This window comes from Lethenteron reissneri, chromosome 47 (assembly GCF_015708825.2).
Source record: "Lethenteron reissneri isolate LAM-NWPU_2019-01 chromosome 47, ASM1570882v1, whole genome shotgun sequence".
Classification (NCBI taxonomy): Eukaryota; Metazoa; Chordata; class Hyperoartia; order Petromyzontiformes; family Petromyzontidae; genus Lethenteron; species Lethenteron reissneri.
This window is the reverse complement of record NC_083825.1, coordinates 5,308,128-5,334,916: the sequence shown is the minus strand read 5'-3', so window position 1 is coordinate 5,334,916 and position 26,789 is coordinate 5,308,128. Positions and strand designations below refer to the sequence as shown.

Genomic DNA, 26,789 nt, shown 5'->3' with positions numbered 1-26,789 from the left:
TGGGGAGACAAAGGCGGCCGAGTGTGGTGAATCCAAGTCCCGGGCGAAGCTGGGTAGTACAGCTAGTCATTAATAATTATGAAGGCATGGTAGTGGAGCTACTTGTGAGGATTATAATGACTATTTAGATTTCTTTAGAAAGGTCCCTTTGGTCCAAATAACAAAAATCAACACTTACCTCTGTCGGAGGAGTAATTTCTGCCAAAATAAATCATCACAATATTCTGCATCTCGATTTAATGTTAAAATGTAAATCTTCAGGATATGTATATTCAAATTATAGTAACTCATTACAGCTCAACAAAACTCTTGCTTTAGAGGCAACCCACAGTCATGAATAGGCCGCTTCCATCTCGGAATTCGGCGCATTGAAAGCCATGTTTCCTAAGAGATTCTTTTGGTGTTCAAAGGTTTTCCGTGTCAATGTGAAATTGAATTGACCTGACCAGCATGGTAATGCCATCGCACTCATTAAAACAAGGACAATGGTTTATTTGTTGGCGAATGAATACACATCCAGTGGCAATTTAGGAGCGGGCGGTAGATTTGTAATGAGAAATAAACAAAATAATAATTAACGGCCCCTTGTCAATCTACTGCTGGATGAATCTCTCCCTCGCCCACACTCTGTTGGCCACAGTGCTTAACTCAAATTGAGTTATGCTGCGTTCACAACGCGGTTACGATACTTGCATTTCAGTGCACGAACCGCTGCTCCTGCCGTGCCGGCCATATCGCGAGTGCGATTTAAGCATTTATTTTTTCTTATTTTAAAGATAATAAAGGTAAAATCCGTGGCCACCTGTCTTCCCCGCATTTTGTTGATCCGTGCAATCGAAACAACAACTCGAGAAAACTAATTAACTTTACCAGCTGACTTCAGATTTACTTTGAAAGCTCAGATTTTAATTAAACGACAGTATTATTGCGTGTGAAGAACCATTATAATTTTGACATTTCCCACAGAATGGGGAAAAGTAGCATCGCAGAATAAACAAACATTGATATGCAGGCACGCGCGCGTGCACACACAGACGGAATGGTACGGATGAGCGTGGCCTGGAGAGCACTCGCAAAACTGACTCGCTGAAAACTGCTCCGAGCAAGAAAATGTGCACCACCACTCTTCAATTGCTTTCAGTTGATTCATGTTACATTTTCTCTTTTTTATTGCAATTGTATTGAAAAGATAAAAAAAAAAATTTCACGTCGGTTGTGTAACCGCACGCACAAAAATCTATATTTCGGTAAACAACGTCGGCACGCATTCCGATCGAACGTCCATGGAGGAGATGGAGTGATCGAGTTGGTTTCCTTATTTGCACGGGCTACGTAGATTCTGTTTGTGTACACGTCAAAGCATCGTGTCGAGAGGTGGCCGCCCGCTTGCGGCAAGCCTTGGTTCTGCAGTGAATTGACGACGGCTGGACCCACTGACCATCGTGAAGATGAACAGTGGTTGAGAACGATTTTTTTCTTTTTTTTTCTTTCGCGACTCAACGTGAGCCCCGTACAAAGCGCCGGTCACAGTACAAGGGGGCTTTTAAACAAGCGGAGGGAGGGCCGCGGAAATACGGGCTCTCTGCTCCACCGAGATGGGGACGACGAGAGGGAAGATGAAAGCTCAAATGGGGAGGGAAAGATGAGGGGAAGAATAATGGGCATAATGGGGGCAGAGAGGGGGCAGGGAAAATGTGGAGAGGTGGGGGGATATGGGGGGGGAGAACACATTTGTGAACACTGGTTACCATGGCCTGCGATAGAAAACAAGGTTTCGTTAAACTTCCTTAATCTGGTACTCTTGATAACGTGATGTCAGGAACAATATGAAACAAGAGCGCCACGTGTTCCAGAACAAACCTCTCCTCCTCCTCCATCCCTTCTGCGCCCAACTGCCAAGCTCGTTGACGTGAGAAATCCCGGGGCAATGTTTGCAAGTGAAGGGGACATTGCGTGCCGGTGTGCTGGCACAAATTCGCGTGGAGAATTTAACGGCGATCACCTTTGCGATACCGACCAAGGAAACGACGCTGCAGAGCGCCAGCAAAAAGCGGGCAGTCGCGTCACGCCGCAAGCTGCCCCGTGCCGCGAGAGAACGAACGTGTGGCGGCCGCGGAGTTGACGGTGTGTGAAACAGTGTTTTGTTTTGGGAACGTGCGTTCTGCACGTCGGCGGAAGCAGGCTCGCCTCTCGCCTTGGGGGGCAAGAGCAAAATGATAAAGGCTTCGTCGATTAGTCACACCTCTGCCAAAGTCTTGTTTAATTATTATTATTTTGAAGGAAGGAAAATTTTCTTTTTTACGTTTCATGGCAGGATGCCCGTGGCAAAATATGAAACGTAAAAAAAAATTGGACGAGTCACTGTTAATTATAGCCGTGAGGCAAAATGTAAATTTGCGTGCAGAAAAAAAAGCCACCATTTTTTTTTTACTGGGCAGCACTGAATATCTTGTGTAATAGAACAGCCCTGGAAGTTACTGTCACAGAACCACTTCCTTCTGAAGTTACTTTGGTGTAGAGTTCTATTATTCTTTAGTCCTCTCGCTGCCATCGTGTCTGATCTCAAACGTTCCTTTTCATTTCGCTTCAAGGCCCCCTTGCTTCAAATCGTGAGGCACCTTCACGTGTATGTCTCTTTGCCTCTATCCCAACATCAATTCCTTTCAGCACATCCGTCATGTAGCTTCCAGAATGTTCCGAATCCACGTTTTGTCCTTTTTCTTGAAATCGTTCTAATTAGACTTCTCCCCTTCTTGGTTCTTTATTATTTTATTACTTCCCTTCTACGTGACTTTACCGAAAGAACCAAGAAGATGAATCCCTGCAGTCACGAAAGCTTTAAATCGAAATTTAGACTTCTCCCGTGTCTTAACCTGTTTGGAGACGTTCCTCACTTCTCTTTTTCGATCCATACTCGAAAAGACAATGAGGTCCCCTGGCTCAAATGAGTCTGGGATGGTACTCATCGTTTTTTGAAGCCATGAGCCGACGGTGGAAATTCCCCATTCCTATGGCGGAATCAAGTCTTTGTTCAGTAAAATCACCGTTGACTTGCCTTCATAGTGGCACTAATTTCTGTCGACCCCGGAGGGAGATGAAGTGTATTCTTTTGGTTTTTCGGTAAAGTCACGGAGATAGGAAAATAACAAAATGATTAAAAAAACACGACGTTTCGATCGCGACAAAAGCAATCGTCTTCAGATGAAAAAATACAGCAGGCGGACTGCTGAGGCAGGAGGAAATACAGCGAGAGAGCTACTGCAGCCAAAGGTTATATAGGTATGAGATGGGTACAACCCAAGGGTAAGTGGGTGGGGCTAGAGATGGAATTTTCAAGTAAACTAAAGATCGCAGAGCTAGGAATACCTCTACGTGACTTCACTGGAAGACCCAAAGAATATTAATTCCTGCAGTCACGAAAGCTTTAAGTGGAGATGAAGTGCTTCGTAAACCCCCAACTGGGATTTTAACTCGTAAGCAATGGACTCTACTGGTGTACCACGCTTCTGGCTTTACTTAGAGAAGCACCATTTATATGAGCTCCAAAGCATAAATGCTTAATCCGCAGAGCTGGTATAAGTCAAATGAAGCGAAAACACTAAACAAAGCCAATTTAGCGTGCCGTTCTTTTTATCATTGCCTTGGGATTAAATATTTTAAATATATATAATAAAAAAAACTCCAACAGTTCCCCGCCCCATACATCCCCACGCCGGTCAGTGTGGTTCGAACTGATTTTTGTGTTACGTTTGTTGTCCTTTCCCCGCACCTCCGATCAGCACGGTTGACTACGTACGGTGCGAAATAAGTTCAACTCACATACATTCACGAGGCAAAGTTGCCACGGTATTTTTATTTTTAAACATTGCCCGAGACTCTTTTTTGTTTTGCGCTTCCAGACGTCAATGTTGAACGATTCAAATAAATATGTTTTACCTCAAATGCCAAACGGGGTATATGTCTCCTGACGAGAAGTTGTTAATTCCTATTCTTAAAAAAATGGGGGGCTTCCATGAGGTGGCACGCACGGTATCTCAGTCGTCACGGCACGAAGCCGGCAAATTCTCAAATCCTGGCTTGGTAATCATCTGGGTGTCATCAGCCGCCTGTGATTAAACCCGGGCTTCCCAACCGGCGGAAAAGTTGCTGTGTTTCTTGAGTAAGAGTTTCATTTTTATCACATTGGTATTTTAAATAAAATATGGAAAAAAAATGTTCCTAAAAAGTGGAAAATTTTGGAAAAAATTTTTTTTCCTAAAAAGTGGAAAATTTTGGAACATTTTTTTCACGAAAATAAATTGTCACGCACAACGAGTCTGTGTGCAAAATGTCAGCTCGATTGGATCACGGGAAGTGGGTTAAAAAACCACCGAAATATTGGCACGGTCGTAAGCGCACAAGCAAGTGAACTTAATATAAAGAATTTAAAAAAGCCTGGCAGCCGTACGAGAAAACCGATCGTATAAAGCATCACTCGCGCAATGATCTGCATTCAAGCCACGTGGTAGTTCTAAGCTAATATTGCTGTTGTTCATCCGCTCCACCGCCCAACAGGGTTGTCATCTGTCGATTTAAAGCTTTCGTGACTGCAGGGATTCATCTTCTTGGTTCTTTCGGTAAAGTCACGTAGAATGGAAATAAAATAATAAAAATATTTTATTATGTTTTTTTAATTTCCATTCTACGTGACTTTACCGAAAGAACCAAGAAGAGGGTTGTCATCTTTACACAGCTATTTTATTATCATTTTTACGTGCCAATGTATGTGCGTTCTGGGCAAAAACATCCGCGACTGATAGACAAATAAATAAGTAAACGTTTCGGTTCGATTACCACGAGATGGGGGCGTCTCCATAGCAAGGCGCGTGACGCAGCGCCGTGCCACTTGTTTGGGTAAAACGTGACTTGAAGGGGCCTCGGAAATAGTTATTAAGTCTGCGGTGTCGTACGACTTGTTGGTATTTTGTGCCTCTGATCCCTCTCCCGCCTCTCTTCTTTTCCCCCGGCGACATGTTGTCGGTTCGCTTGCGTAAGGCGCTTTGCGATGTCATGGCATTTAAGCGGCAAATGTATGTAAATCCCCACCTTATCCTCCCTTGTGATATCTCCTTCTGCAGGCCGTGGTCTACAATGGGGTGATGTGTGAACGGACACTTTGTCTTATGGCATGAAGCCGATAGCCAAACTGGCTGAGAAAATAAGTCGCGATTTTTTTTTTACATGTGTGTGTGTGTATATAAAAAATAAAATAAACATTGGCTCGAGCTGTCATTGTTAACCGCCCCCTCGCATAAGTTGTGGCAAAATACTCACGAATGGGATTGGTCAAACAAAAAAAAGATCCCAAAGCGGGAATTTCGTGACACAGAGACGGTGAGGTTTCTTTCTGTGGGCAAACAAAATGGCATTAACTTTATTATATTATTTGGGTCTTCGGTAAAGTCGTGTAGATAGGTTCAAATAAAATATAACAAAAAACTACGACGTTTCGATCGCAACACAAGCGATCGCCCCTTTTCCTGATGTTGACCGCTTGTGTTGCGATCGAAACGTCGTAGTTTTTTGCTATTTTCTTTGAACCTATCGACGTGACTTTACCGATAGACCCAAAGAATATGAATTCCTGCAGTCACTAAAGCTTTAAGTCAAGATTTAACTTTATTATTTCAATAAAACCACCGCCTCGCTTTGGGGTATTTAACGGCTTAGCCGGGGAAAACATCTTTAAATCCCCCTCATCACGTAAAGTGTATTTGAGATTCGTAAGTAACACGGCGGTGACGACAGGACGGTTTTCGTATTCCAGTGCGAAGGAAACGCAAACGCGCGTTCGATCTTCAGGCGCGAACGCCATTCTCGTCAACGCGTGCCACGCTCACGAGACAGGCCGTGGGGAGGGGAGGGGAAGGGTGGGGAGGGGAGGGGAAGGGGGGGGTGGTGCCTAGCCACACTTTCAAGCGAAGGGTAAGCAGCGCCAGCTGAGATCTCGACATCTCGCGGGCGACGTCGCACCGCGCCGGCGTGAGAAGACGTCAAAAAACCACGTGCGGCAGATCGGCGGCGGGGAGACGCCGGCTTACGAATCTGATGGGCGGGAGAGCTCTGCGCTGTCAAACGGAAGTGGCTCGGACAGCGGATTTTTTTTGCGTCTGGGCCGTTTTTCCCCGTCTCTTTTTGTTGTTGTTGTTGTTGCAAAAAGAGAAAATAACAACAAAAATGCACCGGGCACGAGCTGGGATCGGGCAGATAGACAAGGATCGTGAGAATGAAAGAAACAGTGGGGGGAGGGGGGGACTGTGTGGGTATACCCTATAGAAAATGGAGAAATATGGATCTGCATTGATGGAACGGTAAGGCTAACTGATGTGCACTTGTTGAGAGACGGCCGGCCGAGGCGGAGATTCTGTCAGTGGCAAAGTGCAGCTATCTCGTCTCCCCACAATCCCCCTGGGCCCTGTGCTTCAACCGGAGTTTAAGCCCCCTTGGCAGTACACGGAGGACGAGGGGGGGGTGGAAAGAACCCCGAGGAATGCATCCCTCTGATGCCACTGCCAGTGCTCGTGGTGCATTTGCGATGCAGTCACCCAAATCGGTCCCCGCCAACTCAAATCCCCCGCGCAAGAAGCTGGCCCCATCTCGCTCCAGACGACGGTTTGCGTTTTAGTTTTGCGCGCGCGTTGTGTTCGCTTGCGCGCACGTGGTCAAGAAGGTTAACACTTCAGACGACGGGCGGCCGATTAGGAGGGTGTCAGTTGATTGTTGTTTTAAGGCGGGCGATGGGAAAATCCTGCCGTGCAGAAAACCCCCGAGCAGTTCGTAAGGTCTGCCTGGCTCTAATTTTTTTTTATAATTGACACCGGGAGATGGGGGAGTGCCAGATGATTATATACGCGTACACACATGATGACAGAACACCACGTGATTCTTGTCCGCGCGCGGAACGGTTAAGACGAGCGTCTCTTGGATACATAGCGAGGTTTGAGCCTGGAGCTTTCAAGGTTCGGGGTAGGTTTCAGAGGATCAAGAATTCCATGGATTCCAAATTAAAGGTGACTCAAATCCCTGGGAAAAGAGTGATGTGATGGAAAGGCTGTCAGTCAGCGTGAACCACCCAATACACCCAATTGAGCTAATAAAATCACTGGCAGCGTAAATTGAGGCCCATCTTGACTCCGTCTCCCTTCGGGGCATAAACGTGAACAATTGCAATCTATCCTTTTAGAATATAATTCTGTAAATATCCATAATACCTCAATTTATTCTGATGGATGGACTCGCGCCACGGTGGCGAGATGTGATCTTCCTCGACGGGTATGCAGGAGCTCGGAGGTTCGATCCCGACCTTGACACCTGCCGTATATTTCGAGTTGGCATTCTTTCCCCGTTGTTGCGTGCATTTTTCCGGGTCCTCCTGTGTTTCTCTCCACATTTAGAAACACACGTTTAGTTTATTTCGATTATTTGGCTGCTATAACTGTCTACGTGAAAAGCCACTTCGCCGAGTTATCATTTCTGGCCAGGTCGCTTCTGATAAGGAAGCTAATAGCTCAATGGGCTTTATCCGATAAAATGAACCTAGTTTTTTTTCGCGATTTGCTTACCTATCTAACCCGCCCCTAATTAACATCTATGACAAAGAGCTTTAAAGCTCATCGGATTCCTCCGGTATGAATACAGATTCTGATATTCAAATATGTGTGTGTTATCAATTGGCTGCTTCGATGAACATATAACTGACAACCTAATTTCAATCCACTGCTGGATGAAGGCCTCCTCAAACTGTGACAGGGCGTGGGCGGTCAGCACTACGCTCGGCCAGTGGCGATGTTTACACATCGCACGAGGTACTACATCGAGGCTGAGTCGACCTAGGGGAGGCCCAGGACCAGTTCAGATAACCGTCACTGGTGTTGGTGGCCGTGAGCGAGAATCGAAGTCGGGTTCGCCGGGTTCGTAGCACAGCGTAGTGCTAACTGCTACACGACCGCTCCCCCCCACTATGAAACACAAAAAAACCCACTCCGCACACGCTTACAAGCATCCGAGCGTGGCATACGTTTGAAGTACACGTGTATCTTATGTAGGTCTCAACTTGATCGATTGGTCGCCGGGTAAAGATTGAGTTTGACTGCATGGACCGGCCATCCTGTCGCAAACGCATCTTGGACGTCAGAGCCAATAAACGAGGTGACGAGCGGGTTGGGTTCGCATCGGTCAGCCGTCGTGTGGAAACACAGGCTGAAGGTTACGCGGCCACCATTGTCATTAGCACACAACGCAGCTTCATGATGAACGCAACAACAAAAACCTTGGAATATTTCTAGATTTGAAGCTTCTGTGACTGCAAGGATTCATACTCTTTGGTTTTTTTCGGTAAAGTCACGTAGGTAAATCAATAAAATAAAATAAATGAAAACAACTAAATGAAATCACGACGTTTCGGAGGCAACACAAGCCTCCCTCATCAGGTGTAAAAAAGCTACAGTTATTTTGCTGTGCCTTTTAACACCTGATGAGGGAGGCTTGTGTTGCCTCCGAAACGTCGTGATTTAATTTAGTTGTTTTCATTTTATTTTATTGTTTTACCTACGTGACTTTACCGAAAAAACCAAGGAGTATACCTTAAAATATTCTCTGACGTGATGGGCCACCGCCTAAATAATTTACAAAGTGTATACGGGGTGTCCATAAATGTAATTAACCGTTGTTAAACAAGTGTGATTATAGAGATGGAGTGGTGGCACATTGGTTAGCGTAGCAGCGCGCCATGAACCCGGTGACCCGAGGTCGATTCCAGGCCACGGCTAACATCAATGCTCAGTCAGTCAGTTTCACGCAGTTCAATTCGGGTGAGGCCCATAGCAAAGACGCTCTTTTTCGATGGCGACCTGGCCTACAACGGCTGATACGATAGCGGGCACGGTATCAGTACTGGTCCTGCCATCCCCTCTTTCACAAACCTGCAGTGACCAGTGCGGTGAAGTATGGTAATAGATAAAACCTATGACTGAGATGGCATGTGCAAATCTTCATTCATTGGTGGATTGAGAAAGGCTGGCATTCAAAAACAGTTATGATGAGAAAACAGTTTGAGAAGCTATATTGATGAAGTTCATGAAGTTAGAATCCATTGTTAAAGAATTATACCTAAACATATGCTCAGATCCTTGAACTGGGTCAACAAATCTATCTAAACAAAGACAAAGATCCCCATATAGCCTCAACAAACTGTTTGGACAAGTGTTGTTAGCGAGTAGCACCTATGAAGGCCGGTGGGTGACCAGCACCACGTCCGACCGCATTTGTCTCCGAAGTGGCGATATTTATACATTGCACCAGATATTCATTTGAGGCTGAGTCGACCTAGAGGAGGCTCGGGAGCGGTTTAGATAATCGTCACCGGTGTTGGCCCGTGAGCGGGAATCGAGCCTGGGTGGCCGGGTTCATAGCACAGCGCGCTAAACGATGCGCCACCGCTCCCCGCAAAAAACTATCCACACACAGAGATGCGCACTTTGTACCGTCAACATTTTCTCCCGCGCGTCTCATCCCTCCTCCGCACCTCCACCAGGGTTGTTGGCGGCACAACATCGCACTCGGACTTGAGAGAGTCCCATGGGCTCGCAAACTTCCCGGCCGTGTGTTCGATTCGAACGGCCTCCTTCATGAGCAGCTGACAGCCACTGTAGCCTGTCGGCTTTCCAACAACACCTGAGTTCGCAAGAACACTTTTGCCGATATTTCATCCACGCCAATGAAACGTACGTCAAACTGTAACCCTTTTATTAATCATGCCTTCATGGGAATGCTGTATATTTTCAGCAGAAATAATAATTGCTACGACTTATAACACACGCATACTTGAAGAATAGGATTCAATCTTCAATCGAGAACTCGGTGGTGCGATGCCATGTTTGTTACATACAGATATTTAAACTCATAAAAAATGTATATATTTTAGTCCATCAGCCAGCCTTTGAGCCTTTCTCCTCAAATGTTATTTTATTTTACATCTGGAAAAAAACAGACTCTTGTTTGCTTGTTACAGTTATGCATTACCTCCTACCCACCATGACACGCTAAGCTGAGTTCTGTCTTAAGAACAATAAAAAAACACATAGTCCATGTGGGTAATATGTAATTATCTGAAATTCGTCAAAGAAACACCCGGGAGGCCATGACGCCTTCTGTAACGATGCACGGTGAGCGTCACGCAAAAATGAATTCGTACAGAATTGGTAACACAAAAAAAAAACATGCGGGCCTATGATCGCCATAGGTTTCGCGACCAACTAAATTTTTACAACGGCTTAAAGTTCCGTTCTAGCCAATAGTTTGGACCGTTACCACGGCTCTTAGAAGCCGCTCATGACTGCGAGCACACCGAGGACACGCGCGGCGGTGCATACACAAACCCGCGGCCTTCCTGGTGGACAGGATTAGGCTAAAGCGGCAGAATGCACCATGTGCAAAAAAAATATTTCACCGCACAGCTCACGATGGTATCAATTCTGAGCACAACAAGACCGCACTGCGAGGGTATGCTAAATAAATAAATAAACGTTACGATGGAAGTTTGCTGAAGCACATCAGCTCAGGTACGTCATGCTCGGATTTCTGTTTCTCCTTAACGCCAGCAAACAATGACACAGGGGGATTTCGTGCACAAAAATGTGGTGCGCGTTGTGTGCGTGCGTGTGTGTGCGCGTGTGTGTGTGTTGCGCGCGTGTCTGTTGCGTGTGTGTGTGTTGCGTGTGTGTGGGGAGCGGTAGTGCAACGGTTAGCACGCTTTGGTACGAATCCGGCAACCCGAGCTCAATTCCCGCTCTTGGCCAACACCATTGACGATTATCTGAATCGGTCCAGGGCCTCCCCTAGGTCGACTCAGCGTCAAATTACTCTCTGCTGCGGTGTGTAAACATTGCCACTGGAGAGACAAAGGTGGCTGGGCGTGGGGCTGTCCACCCACCCCCTTCGTGTGCTGTGCTGGCCTTCATAGGTGCTGCTCGCTAACAGCACTTGCCCCAACAGTTTGTTGAGACTAGACGGAGGGTCTTTGTCTTTGTGTGTGTGTGTATGTGTGAGCATGTCTGGGCTATTGTGAGTGCAGCGTGTGTGTGTGTGCCCGTGTGTGTTTCTGTATTTCCTACGAGAAGTAGCACAGTCCACGTACGTTTAGGCTTTTATTTTTCCCGATCCAGTTATTTGAAAAGAGCCTCAAGCCTCGCTCTGGGTATCGCCTTGGTAGGAGCGTAGCGCCTTGCACGACGTATCTTCTGATTTGAAATGTTCACACTTTCTTCACGTTATCTGAGTGTCAATGTGTTATTCGTCACGGATCAAAATTATTCTGATATTTTCCATACATTAATTGTCATTATTTTTATTATTATCAGGGGCTTGGTTTATCGAGAGCTTGATTGACCCCAGGAGAGAGACACATTGCGGCATCGTACGACTGAGGAGCGGTGTCGATTCGGGGAAGCCTTCCGTCCAGCAGTGGATATATCGCGGCTGATGACACGCCGATGATGAAATGCATCCAGCTGAGAAGAAGTACACATTTGCACATCAAACGAAGAACGATGCTGAAGGAAAGAAGTAATCAAGGGAAGGAGCCAATGATCACATTAACAATGACGAGCGAAGAGATAGGTGTTCTCATTACGATCGTGTAATCAAAGCGGGTCTTGCTGCACTAACAAGCGGTGGTGTGGAAGTTATCTCCATTAGTAGCCCTTAGCCCAGCGGTAGGTATCCTACAAGGGGTGACTTAAAGGGGGTTATTATGAATAATTCTGTGACATCTGCTTCCACGGGGGTCATTGTCTCCCGTGCAGTTCTGATGGAGCTTCTTGTCTCGTGAACACGCTCCGATGATACAACTGGAATAAAATACGGATGACAAAAAAAGAATACGAATAAAGGAATGTCAGAAAGAATGCAACGACCAAAAGCCACGCAACAATAAATGAGCAGCATCCTCGAGACTGATGTACAAACAAAGGCAAAGATGTCCCTGTAAAGCCTCCAAAGGCTGTTTGGGCCAAGTGCTGCTTACGAACACCGATGAGGGCTGGTACCGCACAGAAGGGGGTGGCATGGGATTGACCACTCCTGACCACCTTTGTCTCCCCCAATACCGATGTTGATACATCACTCCTGCTTCTCATTTGAGGGTTTGGTGGACATAGACAAGGCCCAGAGTGTGTTCAGATACTCAGCAATGATGTTGGCCAAGGCCGTGTTCCTAGAGGAGTGCAAAAACCACCACGCTAGCGTTTCCCCCCAAACAAAGACAAAGATCCCCCATATAACCTTAACAGGCTGTCGGGGCAAGTGCCGTTAGTGAGCACCTATGAAGGCCGGAACGGCACACGATGTGGTGGGTGGCCAGCACCACGACCAGCTGCCATTGTCCTCCCGATCGCCTTGGGGAGGCCCAGGAACGTTTCAGATAATTAACCGTCACTGGTGTTGGCTGTGAGCGGGAATCAAACTTGGGGGATTAGGGTCACAGCGCAACGCGCTCACCGCTACACTCCTGCTCCCCCCCCTACGCACACACACTCCGCGCAACATTAATGTACCCATCAGCACTTGCACCGCACAAAAGTTCACATTTTGTCGCACAATCTTGGTTTCACACACTCACAGCAGCAAGCTCTATTTCGGAGGACACATCTGTATCGCCGGCAGAGATCGAGAGAAAAAAAAAATCTGCCCTATTAAAATTTAAATTTCAGCGGACTTATTAATTCCATTGAAGCGGGTGTCCGCATCGGTGCAATTTGGCTCTGTTGACTCGTCGGCGCTGCTAAATATTTCGTGTGATTTTTGGTTCAATTGCTCACAGCCAGAAGGCATGCGCCGCGCATATCAGCGGAATGGATTGCCGAGCGGCTTTATTGTAAATGAGACGTTCTATTCAGGCCCTGCACGACACGTCAGCAAATCGAGACAAACGGCAGAACAAAAGAAATGTCTTTGCCAAAAGGTGTTAAAGCTGGCAATTATTAAAAAAAAATAGCGGGAAGGATCCTGGGCATGAAACCAATTAAACACAAACACACGTGAATAATTTATCGACGCAACCATTGCACGCAGCTTCAGATCGACAGCGTGGACTGATCACACGGCAATAATGGGTGGCAGACGACGCAGACCCTTGCCGACAGAGAAAAGCACACACGCCAACCTCGCACCACGACTGCGCCAACCTCGCACCACGACCGCGCCGTGCAGAGATCGGAAGAGGTGATCAATGCACCCATTAAAATGATCCCCTTGCAGGGAGGGCGGATTCGTGAATGCAATGCACACGCATTCCCAATCGCATTTCAAGCGCCGTCTTTCCCTCCCCCTGGTGGGCAAATTGAACGACGCAGGCGATTCGATTTTCTTTGTTGACTGGACCGGATGGGCACCTCGGATTCCGAGGGCTAACAGCGCACCTCAAAACCTGAGGTCACCTGCCGCCCCCCCCCCTCCCCCCCGAGCACGTCACGAAAGGGGGCGCAGGCTGCGGCATGGGCACCGAGCAGGAGAGGTTTAGACCGCTCGGGTGCGTCGGGTGGTTGGGCGGCGGGGGGCGCATTGTAGAAACAAAACGCAAGGATGCATAACGTGAAACGAACGTCTCTGACCAACATCGCGCCGAAGAGACGTGCCAGGGCGTTGCGATTGCCCTGGATTGTGGGTCTCGGGGCCAGCGGGGGGCACGCCAGGAGTTGCCACCTTTTCCACGACGGACCAAAGCCGGACGTTGCTTCACGACCAGCCCGAGGTGGGTCCATCGAAACTGACCGTAACGAGGCTCAACGCAACACCACCACATCTGGGCAGAAATCAATTCCTGCTGTCGCCCGAGCACAGATGCAAACTGTGGAACTGTCTTCCATAAATATAAATGTGTCGTTAAACCCGCCACCACCCGACACAGCCAATTTGCAAGGTTTGTCACAGTAAACAGAACACACCAATTCGTTACTAGTACAGCACACCGGTGTGTTGGAGAATAATACCACAACGTTCACAATCTTGAGTACAATCTGTGGATTTTCTCTACAACACACCGGTGTGATGTAAATTCGCGGGTAAGAAGGCTTCAGAAACAAAAAGTGCAGTCACATTATATTATTAGTCAAACTATTCTGGGGGTTTGTAAAAAATTAGCCTCGCGACGATTGTGTCGAGGACGTTGTAGCCACTGCAAGAACCGTGGGGGGATGACAACACAACGGAACCTTGCGATGCTTTTCCTGAGAAGAATTATGTGGTCCGACAGTTGCGTACACATTTAGCGATTCGTGTACGGTATGGTCAACTGATCTTCTTCCTCTTCTGCCTCCTCTTCCTCCACTTCTTCTTCTTCCGTACGGAATGTATGGGGATTGCAACAAGATTACAAACTGATTTTGAGATTTGACTTCCATTCGACTGTTTCAGGCGTAGCCGCGTGGATTTGTTTCAGATCACCATTGGACGATTTCTCAGCAATCCGCGGTAACAGCAGGGCAAGGGTGACCCAGATGAAACCAAAGCACGGATAATACTTGTGAAAGTTAGACCAAAGGTGTAACATCCCAGCCAACAGCTGCATGATATCACCCGTTGAGCACTTATTAATTGGCCGATAGCATCGTAATATATAGAGGAATGCAGAGCTTGGGCAATTGCTGGTGCCAGCTCACCACGTGGCTGCTGCTGCTGCCCGTCGCCTGTGGTTCGTCCTCACGCCCCCGAAGTCGTCCTCTCTCTTGGAGAGCGAGTGGGTGCCGTGTGGCGCATTACATGTGGAAATTATTGCAATTATTAGTTTACTTATTATCATAATGATGATCATTACAAGTTTATTATATAATATTAATCAATCTTCTAGAACATAATTATCATCATTATTACGAGGTTACAAGCAAGGCGGTATTTGGGCTGACCGTGCGTGATGACGTTCAACTTCCAGGTTGTAATATTTGGAGGACCCAAAAAAAATGTTGGCTTTCCGATTGTTTTATGGCGATAAGCATAGACTCAACTTAATTTGTGAAACATATCAATGCTCTCTCTCTCTCTCTAGTTCTTCTAGAACATGATTAAACAATCGTCTGTGGCCTCACGATATTCCCGCAATCGTAATATGATCGTCTCATGATATAATGCCGACGTTTGGGATGTAAAAAAATAACCATATACATATGAAATGGTGAGTGTGTGTATACGAATATTATTGTTAAGCCTGTTTCATGGGGATAGAGCGGATTAACAATACGATGCTTGAAATAGGAGACAAATGCCAAGAAGAGATATCGCAGCGGGTTTTGGCTCGCCATCCAACAAAGACGGTCACCCCATGGCACGCCTTCAGATACGCTCCTGCGACCGTCTGGAACGTTCTTCCTTCCGATATTAGGAAGCCACTGGAGCTATGCACTTTTAAATCATCATCTAGATTGAAAGCTCATTTGTTTACCACTGCTTTTTGTGTTTAGTCCGTCGCCCTTCATCCATCCACACCTCCGATGAGTGCGGTTGACTACGTATGGTGTGAAGTACTGTGTGAAAGAAGTTCAACGTACATACAACTCCCACGCACAGCATTCCAAAATGCATGGGCTTGCGCGTGCTCTCATGATGACCTAGGTTATAAGAGTTGGGCTTTTATCAATGTACTTACTTTATACCAAAATACAATCTCCGAGAGAGGGGAGCTCCCTAGGGCCTGTTGAGGGAAGTAAGTGGGTCTCGAGAAGGTCACATCATCGCTTAGCAGGGATGACAGCTGACGGAAGAGACGAGCGGTGGAAATGGCATCCGAAGGACAGAACGTGTGGGGCAACCGCCGCGGAGATGGAGCTATGAGTTTGGTTGACGTGCCGGACGTAGACGGATTACGGCACCGAGGGACCGTGTGAGGGATGGCGAATGGCGCGAGGGAGACAATCATCCAACAGCAGTGGATTGGCAATGGTTGATTGAGATTTTTTTATGTTGTTGATAATGATTATTATTATCATATATACGTCACATGTTAAAAACAAATCCTCTGTTGACGTGTCTCCCACTGAAGCTGATGGAGGTGCACGGCATTCTGCTAATGTCCCATCGTTCGCTTTCACATCCCCCCCGCCTCCCCGTCAAAAACGCGAGCGACCTTTTCCGATCGCGGTTCCGATATCGGTGTCGGCGGTCACCTCCGCCGCTCCGGGAAAAAAAAAAAAAAACCTCGGGCCGAGTAAACGAGAAAAGCAAAACGCGTTTTAAACTATTCCGCGGCGAAAAGCGCGAGGCTGCAGCACCGCGTCGACAGAGCGGTTGCTGGTGAACTGCACGGGCGACAGGCGATTATATCAGCCACCTTAAAGCATCCCTCCGATGCCTCCCACGCTCAGCCCCCCCAGCAACCCCACCCAGTTGGGCCCCACCGCCCCTTCGAAAAAGGCGCCGGACATCTATTTACAATTGCGTGTTTGCTGACCTTCTCAGAGATATTACCCTTTGACAGGAAGGGAACCAGATTGCAGGCCGCTTGATACCGGATTTGATTTCGCGCATTTGTGGCGCGCCGGGCGAGCATGTTCCACGCCGCATCATTAAACGCAGCGTCGTAATAATGCCCTTGCCACGGGCGCGGTAACCAATTAAGGCGTATCAACATTTTTGTTGATAAGGAATATTGGTATATTGTAACGGGCACGAGAGAGAATGCTAATTGATATGTTTGTTTATTGGACATTTTGTACCAACGCTCGGGAAAATGAAAAAAAAAATCATAATTAAAACAAGAATATATAGTTATTCTATTGCCTTATTCTTTTGGCCCAATGTATCAAAGCAGTATTTGTATTCAAAGCAAGAGTGTGCTATTGTATGCTCATTAAGGACTGTTGTGGAGCATTACGGGGTGAGAAAGGAGGCTCCTGTTCACTTCCCCCACACATTACGTGTGCAATTTCCGGATTAAAATTCAATGTCAGATATATAAACCCCCGAGTTTGAATTCGCGGCAAAGTATCAGTTCCGTTTTTGGGTTGGAGCAACGGGTCGATTTGTCAATTCCTCTCAACTCTCGAGCTCAGAGTCGCCCGTGCAGGAATGGACGTTCGCGTGATCGCCCCACCACCTGCAGCCGATCGAGGCGCTGCCATTCACGGTAAAAAAAAAAAAATCAAGAAAAAAATCGACCCTCAATCGATGAAAATGTATCGAATCGCCTGGCAAGGTGGTAGTGGGGGGCATATGAATCGCATCACCGTGAATGGACGGGTGGAGGTGCGAGTGCGGAGGGATACGTGTACAAGACAGAACTCACACGTGCATCATTCGAGATTTGTCTCACTGAAACATTAAATCTAAAGGCTTTAGGCCACGTGACGATTATAACGATGGGAAAATGTCGTCACGTTTGACCATTCTCACGGAAATTTCACCCAGACCAGCGGTATCAGGCTCTGGGGCTCAGGTATCAGGCTCTTGAGCTATCATTTGTGGTCAGGTCGCTTCTGAAAAAGAGCTGTATATAGCTCAGTTGGCCTTACCTGGTAAAATGAAAAAAAAATTAACCCGTAAAAACAAAGTTTTTCACTATAAATCCTTTATATGCGTGGCGGCTAGAGTCCTCTCGTCCTCTGGCTTGAGATGGCTGCCACCTATGGGTCAGATGATTGCCTGCCACCATTAAGCAATTGGTAATTAAATATAATTTATTTTTTCCTAAAAAGTGTAAAATTTTGGAAAATTTTTTTTTACGAAAATAGATTGTCACGCACAACGAGTCTGTGTACAAAATGTCAGCTCGATTGGATCACGGGAAGTGGGTTATAAAACGACCGAAAGATTTGCACGGTCGTAAGCGCGCAAGCAAGCAAGCAAGTGAACTTAATATAAAGGATTTAAAAATAGGTTCACTCATACAAGAAGATCTTGGATAGTCCAAATCTCCTCCTCCGTTCTGCTACATATCGACATCAAGTCCCCACCCACACCATCACCCTCACGTCACAAATCGAGACATCCCATTTTGGAGGCACGCCTCGATTCTGCGCTGTCGAATCGGGGACCAGGGAGGTAAAAAAAGAATATATAGAAAAAGCGGAGATACATTTGAAAGCAGTACCCGCACCGTGCCCTTTGCTACTGCCTACAAATGATTATCCTCCAATGCAGAGAGGCGCCAATCACACCATCGACTTCATGCCAAAGCTTTGTTTTGAGAAATAAATAAATAACGTAAATAAACAATGGACGGATTTCAGGATTGATGGGGCCGATCGACAGATAAACAGACGGATGGCCGTGTGTGTGTGTGTGTGTGTCGACAGACGTGCAGACACTGGTCGAAGGGAACTCTATCCTGGGTAGAGAGAGACAAAGACAAAGATTTCCTGTATAAACTGTAGAGTGTTAGGGCAAGTGCTGTTAGCGAGCACCAATGAAGGCCGGCACGGCACAGGATGGGGTGGGTGGCCAGCACCATGCCCTGCCGCCTTTGTCTCCCCAGTGGCGATGTTTACACACCGCACTAGGTACTCATTTGAGGCCGAGTCGACCTAGGGAAGGCCCAGGACCGATTCAGATAATCGTCACAGGTGTTAGCCGTGAACGTGAATCGAACTCGGGTTGCCGGGTTCGTAGCGCAACGCGCAAACCGCTACACTCGGGAGAGGCACACGCGCACACACGGGCAAAAAAAACTGAACAAAATCTAAATGAAAAAATACAACCGCCAACTACAATTCGTATCCACACGAGGCGCAGCACAAACCATCCTGGCATTTGTTTCATTATAAATAAATAAATGCCAGCCACATTCACAATTTTTATTTTACACACCCAAAATTTAAAAAAAGAAAAAAAAACCCTCGATGCTACGCAGGGTTGTGCATAAAAAATATCATCCATTATTAAATATTTACAATTATACCGGTTTGAAGCGTGCGGTTGAACGAGATGGGGCTATTGCGAGAGATAAAGCAAATGTCAAGTAAGCCCTGGCACAACATCTTGAGTGATCTTCAACAGCAAGTAACAGGAGCATCCAAGTCAATCACAGCCGAGGTATTGATGAACACTCGAGACTCTTAAATCTCGATGCGTTGTGTCACCAACACCGGGTCGCTGTAGAGGGATGAGGCTCGTATGATCAAATCTTCACACTGCCAAGTGTGGACACAAGTGCGTGTGTGCGTGTGTGCGCGCGTGAGCGACATTGAACCCGGCGTACCCGAGTTCGATTGCCGCTCGTGGCGAATATCGGTGACGCACATCTGAATAGTTCTTACCGGGCCTCCCCTGGGTCAACTCAGCCTCAAATTAGTACCTAGTACGGTGTGCAAACACCAGCACTGGGGAGGCATTGTGCTAGCCAAGCCACCCCCTCGTGCGCCGTGCCTCCTTCGTGGGTCCCCGTTAATATAGCACCTGCCCCAAATGCCTGTGAGTTGAGCTAACTCAAACTGCTGTCTAATCATACATCTTTAATAAAGGGAGATAGATACCATCATGGACACCATGCATGTCAGCGACGGGACAAACCGGGATCTTGGAAGCGCCAAGAGAAATGTATGCAAGTCACACACACAGCCTCATCGTCCGCGCTCCATTTCAGAGAATGCAGCATCCCCGGTTTTGGCCAGCACGAAGGTGGAAAAGAGGTTTCTAGTTTGTGTCACCTTGCCTTCGGCCCTGAATACAAACCATTATCCAATCGCATTTCTATTTAACCGGGTGTAAATTCGACAGGAGACCAGGGGGAGTCTCATTTGTCAGAGTAACTTTGCTCGAGCAAAGCGCAGCAGCAAGAAGGAAAAAGTGCAAAAGATTACTGTCGCGTGAAAAGGATAAAAACATTGTACAACTTGAGACAATGAATTTGCGGTAGCTTAAGTTGGCTCGGGCATATTATTTTGAGACAGACCATAATTACAATCGCAATATTAAGTTGCAGAAATATTCAACTGATATCGGGTGACTATTGTACTCATATGTAAAGAAACACGTGTATACAGTATGCCCAATGCAATTACAGGTGAAGATAAGGGAAAATTGTATTTGGTTGTAAGTAGAACTTCTTCCACATCGTACGTAGCCAACCGTGCTAATCGGAGGTGCGGGGAAAGGACGAGAAACTAAACACAAAAAGCAGTTCCAAAGAAGTGAGTTTTCAATCTGGATTTAAAAGTGCATAGCTCCAGGCGTATTAGCGCATCTGAAAGGGCGCGATGCAGGGTTCGTAAGGCATGCATGCACTTATGAACTTATGCCCTAAGGGTACTGATTAGGCCCATGCCGTCTGCTCTGCAGTGCACGTGAGAAATCCCATAACGCGACGACCTCGCGCTATAACAGTGGCGGCAATACCAAAAGTACGAATCATTGGCGTGGCGGGCGCGTTGCCAGCCGGCGTGCGTGCATCTGCACATACGTGCCCCCCCTCCCGGTCCTTCCCCACGGCCCCCCCCCCCTGCGCCCCCCGCGCCCCCGCAGCGTGCGTACAAGCGGCTCGCTGTCGGCACGGCGACTGATTTAATTTCGGTGACACAACAACAAATTATCGGCGAGTCTCTGTTGGACACCAGCGGGAACCTGGGTTTCCGGCACGAGGTTGTTTCACCATCATCATCACGATGATGAGGAGGTTGTGTGTTTTTTTCCAAATAGCGCAATGTCGCGCGGACAAACTGGTCCCAGTGTTGGTCTCTTTGTTGTGTAAAAATATTAACTGGCGGTCATTATTGACATGTCTTTGACAACAAATATAACGACAAACAAAACAATGTCTCCTTTACATATCCGTCTCTCCATACAAACAATAAAATAAATATTTTTTACACAACCCATCAGGTGCACGGCCTTCTGGGAAGTGCATTATTTCAGCAGCGTTGATTCAAGACGGGCAGAGTAAGGCTCGCTTGAACACATTCTGGTGAAATTGAATCAATGCTGGGCGCAACGGTGGCAGGATATTAATTACCTCGCCTGATATACAGGAGGTCGTGGGTTCGATCCCAACCCTGACGCCTGCATGTTTGGAGTTTGCATGTTCTCCCCGTGGTGATCACGTGGATGTTTTTACAGGTCCTTCCTTCCACATTTAGACACATGTGTTTCGAGTATTGGGCTGCGATGCATTTCACGCGATAAGCCACTTCTCATCGAGCTTTCATTTGTGGCCACGTCGCATCTGAAAAAGAGCTATAAAAAGTTCAGTGGGCCTTACCTGGTAAATAACAAAAAAATATTTGTTTAGTTTTAACTACCAATGTTGCAGGCAAGAAGCCCCGCTTTGTGTTATGGTGTCCTCCCCAGTTCGGCGCAACATTACACAAAACATGTCGAACATAATGAAAAGAAGCATGCCAATGTGGCCTCCAGAAGAAATGTGTAATCAGTGCGTACTTCCTGCTATGATGCATTGCTCAAAAAACATGTTCACTAACGAACAAACGGAATGAAACATTAGCCCCAATTGAGTCAACGATATGTACAATCGTATTAAACGTGACATTCCATCTCGTGATTTTTTTGGGATATTCATAGGCGACTGGGCACGGACTATTGACTCATGACACTGGACCCTAGATTTAATTACGGGCGGCTGAAACCCAGGTTCGACCCCAGCCCCTCAGAGCCGTCAACTCGAGTACTTGGAAGCTTTCAGTCGCACGCACAACGAGGTAAACCTTTCTGTCAATCCACTGCTAGATGACTACTGTGTGCGGGAATGGGGGGGGGGGGGTTATAGTACTGTACAACAATTTATTTTGTTGCACTCTCCCCTCGCTGACTATGCACCTAGCTCCGAAGCCACCTATAACAACCTGGCGTGCATGGCGGTCACCCACGCGTGCCGCCAGGTAATGTCAAGGCCCCAACCCCTGCATAGCTGTGCCAGGTTCTTGACGGGTCACAGGTGGCGTTCTCCACCGATTGCGAGATGGAACGCGACAAAAGTGTTTTCATCCCGAGCTTCGCAGCGCCAGGTGCGGATGTCAATTCCACTCCGGTCGCCTTCGACAGAGCTGGGGGGGGGGGTGGGGAACGTTTTTCATCGTCGGAAATGGCCCCAAAGACTACGGCGTTTGCATTTGCGGCCTCTTTTATGTCGCTCGGATTAAAGCAAGGGCACAGCTGGAGACTACGGAGCATATGGAGTGCCGCGCGCTCTTGAATTGCACGAGCTCACCTGAGATGCACAACTGAACCGCAGCACGCCTCGCTCATATTCTGATTCCCCCTCAAATATCTCCTCGCCTTTATTGCCAATTATTTCCTCTTAATACCAGGTTTATTGATCCTATGAATGCTCGCCAGTGGAACGGTCAGTATACTGAACTTACGACCTATAGGGTGTCGGTCATATTGGAACGCCTGGCGTGGCAATCACAACTATGGGGGACGAGTTTCTTTCATCCACCCCCCCCCCATCAACGTCTTGCACAGAGGTGGGTACACCACAGATAGTTTGCTAAGCACGCCGCGTGTGGTGGGGTAATGCATGGCTACTCAAACCCTCCTTCCGACACGTCGTCCAGCGAAGGAGTAGGTCAAATTCCCTCTAGATGTTCTCTCCTGAGTTCCCTGTAGTGAAGGCCCTTCCAGAAGGAGTGGCAAAAAGGGCCCAGGACCCGTTCGGATAATCGTCACCGGTGTTGGCTGTAGCGGTAATTGAGCTCGAGCTGCCGGGTTCGTAGCGCAGCGTGCCGACTGCCGTGCCGTTACTCCCCACCGTGACGACCACTACAACACCCCCCCCTCTCAACACGGAACGTGAATAAAACACATTATGGCCCGCATATGCTGACTCGCTCACTCATCCGCCCGCCCGCCCGCTCGCTGTTCATCCACTCACCAACTCACCGCTTTCCCAACTCAACCACTCTCGCGCACTCGCCCGCTTCCCACCACTCCCCACCCCCGACTCCGACCTCACCTCCTGGAGTGCTCGCTTCAGCTTCAGCAGCAGCGTCTTCATGCCGGTGCAGTCTTGCACGAGGTGGCGCAGGAACGCGGGGTCCAGTCCGGCGCCGGTGATGCCGGCGGCGTTGGCGTTGGAGGAGAAGAAGCGGTCTCCGTCGCCGCGGTCGCTCCTCCACGTGGGGCCCGCCGAGCCGTCGCGAGCGGCCGTCTCTCCCGGGGGCGCCGGCGATCGCGAGTGGGGGCCGGCCGTGGGACGCGGGGGAATCCCGGCTCCCGGTGACGCCACCGCCGCGGACGTTCCGCCATCCACGGACCTTCCGCCGTGGGACCTGCGGGACAGGGATGGCGGGAGACGATGTCCGGCGGATTCGTTGGAACGACTCGGAAAAAAAAACAATCGCACCGCACACACGCGCGACGCAAGGGATGCTCGATTGAAAACTCGTTCTAAATTGAACGCTCGTTTCTTCAGAACTGCTCTTTGTGTTCGGTTTCTTGGCCTTCACCTGTACCTCCGGTTAGCACGGCTGGAAACGTACGGTGCGAAATAAGTTCACCGTAGGTACACGTACAGACGCGCTGCTGCCACAACAACGGTGGAACGGTCTCCCAACACGGAAATTTAAAACAACGGGGGCAAGTTTCTTTCCACCCCCTCCGACACCTCTGCCCACCCAGCAGGGTGATTGGGTTCACCACAGGTAGTCGATTAACTGTGAACCTTTGAGGGGCTTGGGAGCACGGCAACCTTGCGATGAATTGCTGGCGACGTGGGTAGCGGCAGCAGCGGAGAGCGGTGTCCTAACGGAGGCCTAGCCTCCCCCCCTCCCCCCTTCCGTTCACCAACCCGCGCTGGCCAGCGTGGTGAAGTATGAGCCGGCAAAACGAGGAGTTCATCCAGCAGTAGATTTGCAAAAGGATTAATTACTCTTCTCCTCCTCGATTGTTATGACTACATATGTAGCTACTCGTTTGTATCGATTTTGATTTTATTTACGTCTCATTTGCAGCGTCCTGGTTTGCACCATTAGCCTCAATTAAACATTTAAAACAGATAATTTATCTCAATGGGCCACCACCTGGTAAGGTAAAGCATGGGCGGTACAAACAACACGGCAGCTTTCATTACGCGCGGTGTAACGCTTAGCTCCCTCGTTTATAATGAAAACACTTATTTATTAGTCGCAAAAAAAACGTTAAATAAGTAATTATAAGAAATAAGACAATTATAATGTCACCGTAGAAGAGTCAACTGGATTGAGGATCTACAGCGTTCACTAATTCAGTTGAGCCACTCGCTCACCGGGGGGTCTGGTGCCTCTGCATCACTCTTTTGTCGCTACTGCTGCCGTGGTTTCTGCTCCTGTGAGCTTCGCTCGTGGATTCCTCCACTCCTGCTGAGCAGCCGGACTACCAGATACTGACCGATTCATCTCACGCACACTTGCGTTCACACCACATACTCACCAGGTTAACATCTCACCACCCACGGTGGCTAGGAGATGTTAACTACCTCGCCTAGTATACAGGAGGTCGTGGGTTCGATCCCGACCCTGACGCCTGCTGTATCTCTCTCTCCGTGGTCGTGTGGATTTTTCTCTGGGTCCTCCTGATTTAAAGCTTTCGTGACTGCAGGGATTCATCTTCTTGGTTCTTTCGGTAAAGTCACGTAGAAGGAAAATAATAAAATAATAAAAATAAAACATAATAAAATAATTCTAACGACGTTTCGGCCACAACGCAAGCAGCCGTCTTCAGGTGGAATGGAATTATTTTATTATGTTTTATTTTGATTATTTTATTATTTTCCTTTTACCGAAAGAACCAAAGAGTGAAGTGATTTTCCACTCTGAAGGCACACGCTGTGCATTGCTCGCTGACGACACCACACAACGCAGACAGGGAGAGAGGAGTAACAACAACAACGATAATAATCAACGATGATGATAACGGCGAAGCGCTAAAATAAACGTCAAAATGCACGGGCGAATAAGTTGTGAGTGCGAAGTGTTCTCTGTGCATTTCGGTTGGGTTGGGTTGGGTTCCCCCCCCCAACACCTCCCCCCACTTCCCCACACCTCCCCCCACCACCCCCACCTCTCCCCACCACCCCCACCATCCCCTACCACCCCCACCACCCCCACCCGCTGTCTCCTCATCAACCTCCTAAGCCACGCTGGGCCCCCTTGCCCCCCCAACGTTGGACCGATGTCGTTACGGCGCCTTCACAACGGACGAGCTGCCACTTTCACGTCCTCTCGGCAGGAAGCCCCTCGAGAAGCGACGGGGGGGGATGGGGGGGATGGGAGGGACGGGGGGGGGGGAAGAAATCCATTCCAAATGTCTCCCTCCTCCTCGTTATAACAATCTCACGGCGAAACAATAACACGCAAAATGTCACGCGGAAGAGCGCGCGAGCGAGCGCCTGCGAGTGTGTGCAGCTGCCGTGGGGGACTGGCGGCGCTGGGAGGGGGTGGTGCAACAAGAGGGAGTGTGGATGTGACAAGACAAGAGACGAACACAGGGTGTCCGTCGCCGTCGTGAGCTCCGACTAACCCACCAAGCGCAACACTCGCTCCGGCGAGGTCACGCAAGGCCGTGTGAACATTCACAACAACAACGATAATCTTAATTTCAAGCTTGTCACGGCGTCGCTCGGCGGGGTATCGGCTCGCTCTGGACGACTCGCGAGGAGCGGAGGAGCGACCGCAGGCAAGCGGCGAAGGCAGCCACGCGATGAGCCGGCGCTACGCACCCAATTGCATAAGCTCTGCGGTCCTCTACATATGTGTCGGCCAATTAGTGAGTGTTTACACGCGGGAGGAAACCAGCCACGTGTGCGAGGGGGAAACACTCTATCCCACACGGATGGAACCGGTGGAGTCCAGATTTTGCCGTACCGCCTTCTAACAACAACCAGGGTTCCACCAATCCGCACCTCCACGGTGCTGGTTGACGTGCGTGCGCCATCAAACCGGAGTACCGAACAAAACCCAATCACGCAGTACTAGGCAGTGGCACTAAAAGCTCCACACAGATGGATTCAAGAATCCATTGCTGTACTGCTATGTCTTGTGCACGTCAAAGTCCAAGAATACAACGCTTGGTATTGCAACCTATGGTGGAGGGAGTGGCCTTTGAGTCTCCGAGGTACTGATCGGATGGAAATGGCGCGTCCAGGGTTATTCAGCACTCAGTAATGTGGCGCGCGAAACAGAAAGGAAAAAAACATTCATGCCAGCGTGGCAAATTAAGATCATCAACTGAACCTCTCCCTCGTCCGTTGTCGCGCCAACGCGGATTTCTTTCTGAGAAAGCAATCGAGTGTCAACACTGTCAACTGTGGCGGCATCCCGCAGCAGGAAGTGAATAAAAAGACCAACGCAGACAGTCAATTATTGTCGGGCTAAGACACCGTATATATAGAAGAGTTTGGCCTGTGATCACGGGCTAAAACATCGTGTCAGAAATCAGAATACGCGACGGATAACTCTTGTAAAACAGACGGTAAAATCCGTCGTCGTAGACATTCATGGTAACCGACGGTCGCGCTCCGCGTCTGCGAATTCTTCTCCGCCGGGGAGATGGAGCGATGAAATCGGTTCGTGTGCCGGTGGATCGGGCGGACTGGCTACATCGCGGGGCCGCGAGAGATGACGGCGCCTTTGCGAGGCCTTCATCCAGCAGTGGATTCGCCAGTGACCGATAACGACGAAGGGCCGGGTTGCACGGAGTTGAGATTGATAGAATTCACATTGTCGTTGGATCAAAGGAACGAGGCTTCCATCTGGGGGGGGAGGGGGGGGGCTGGACCACAGTTATTGGACATCTTCATTGCTCATCGGATTCCTCCGGTGTAAACAAATATTCTGATT

At 48.4% G+C, this 26,789-nt stretch overlaps 1 protein-coding gene across 1 annotated transcript in view; it reads right to left on the bottom strand.

Moving 5' to 3' along the window:
* LOC133354432 (collagen alpha-1(I) chain-like) overlaps positions 1-26,789 on the bottom strand; it is a 340,365-nt gene that overhangs the window by 133,676 nt on the left and 179,900 nt on the right. Inside the window, exon 6 of the mRNA XM_061571253.1 lies at positions 22,928-23,243. Coding sequence (XP_061427237.1) covers positions 22,928-23,243 — 316 coding nt within the window. The remainder of the gene's footprint in view (positions 1-22,927; positions 23,244-26,789) is intronic.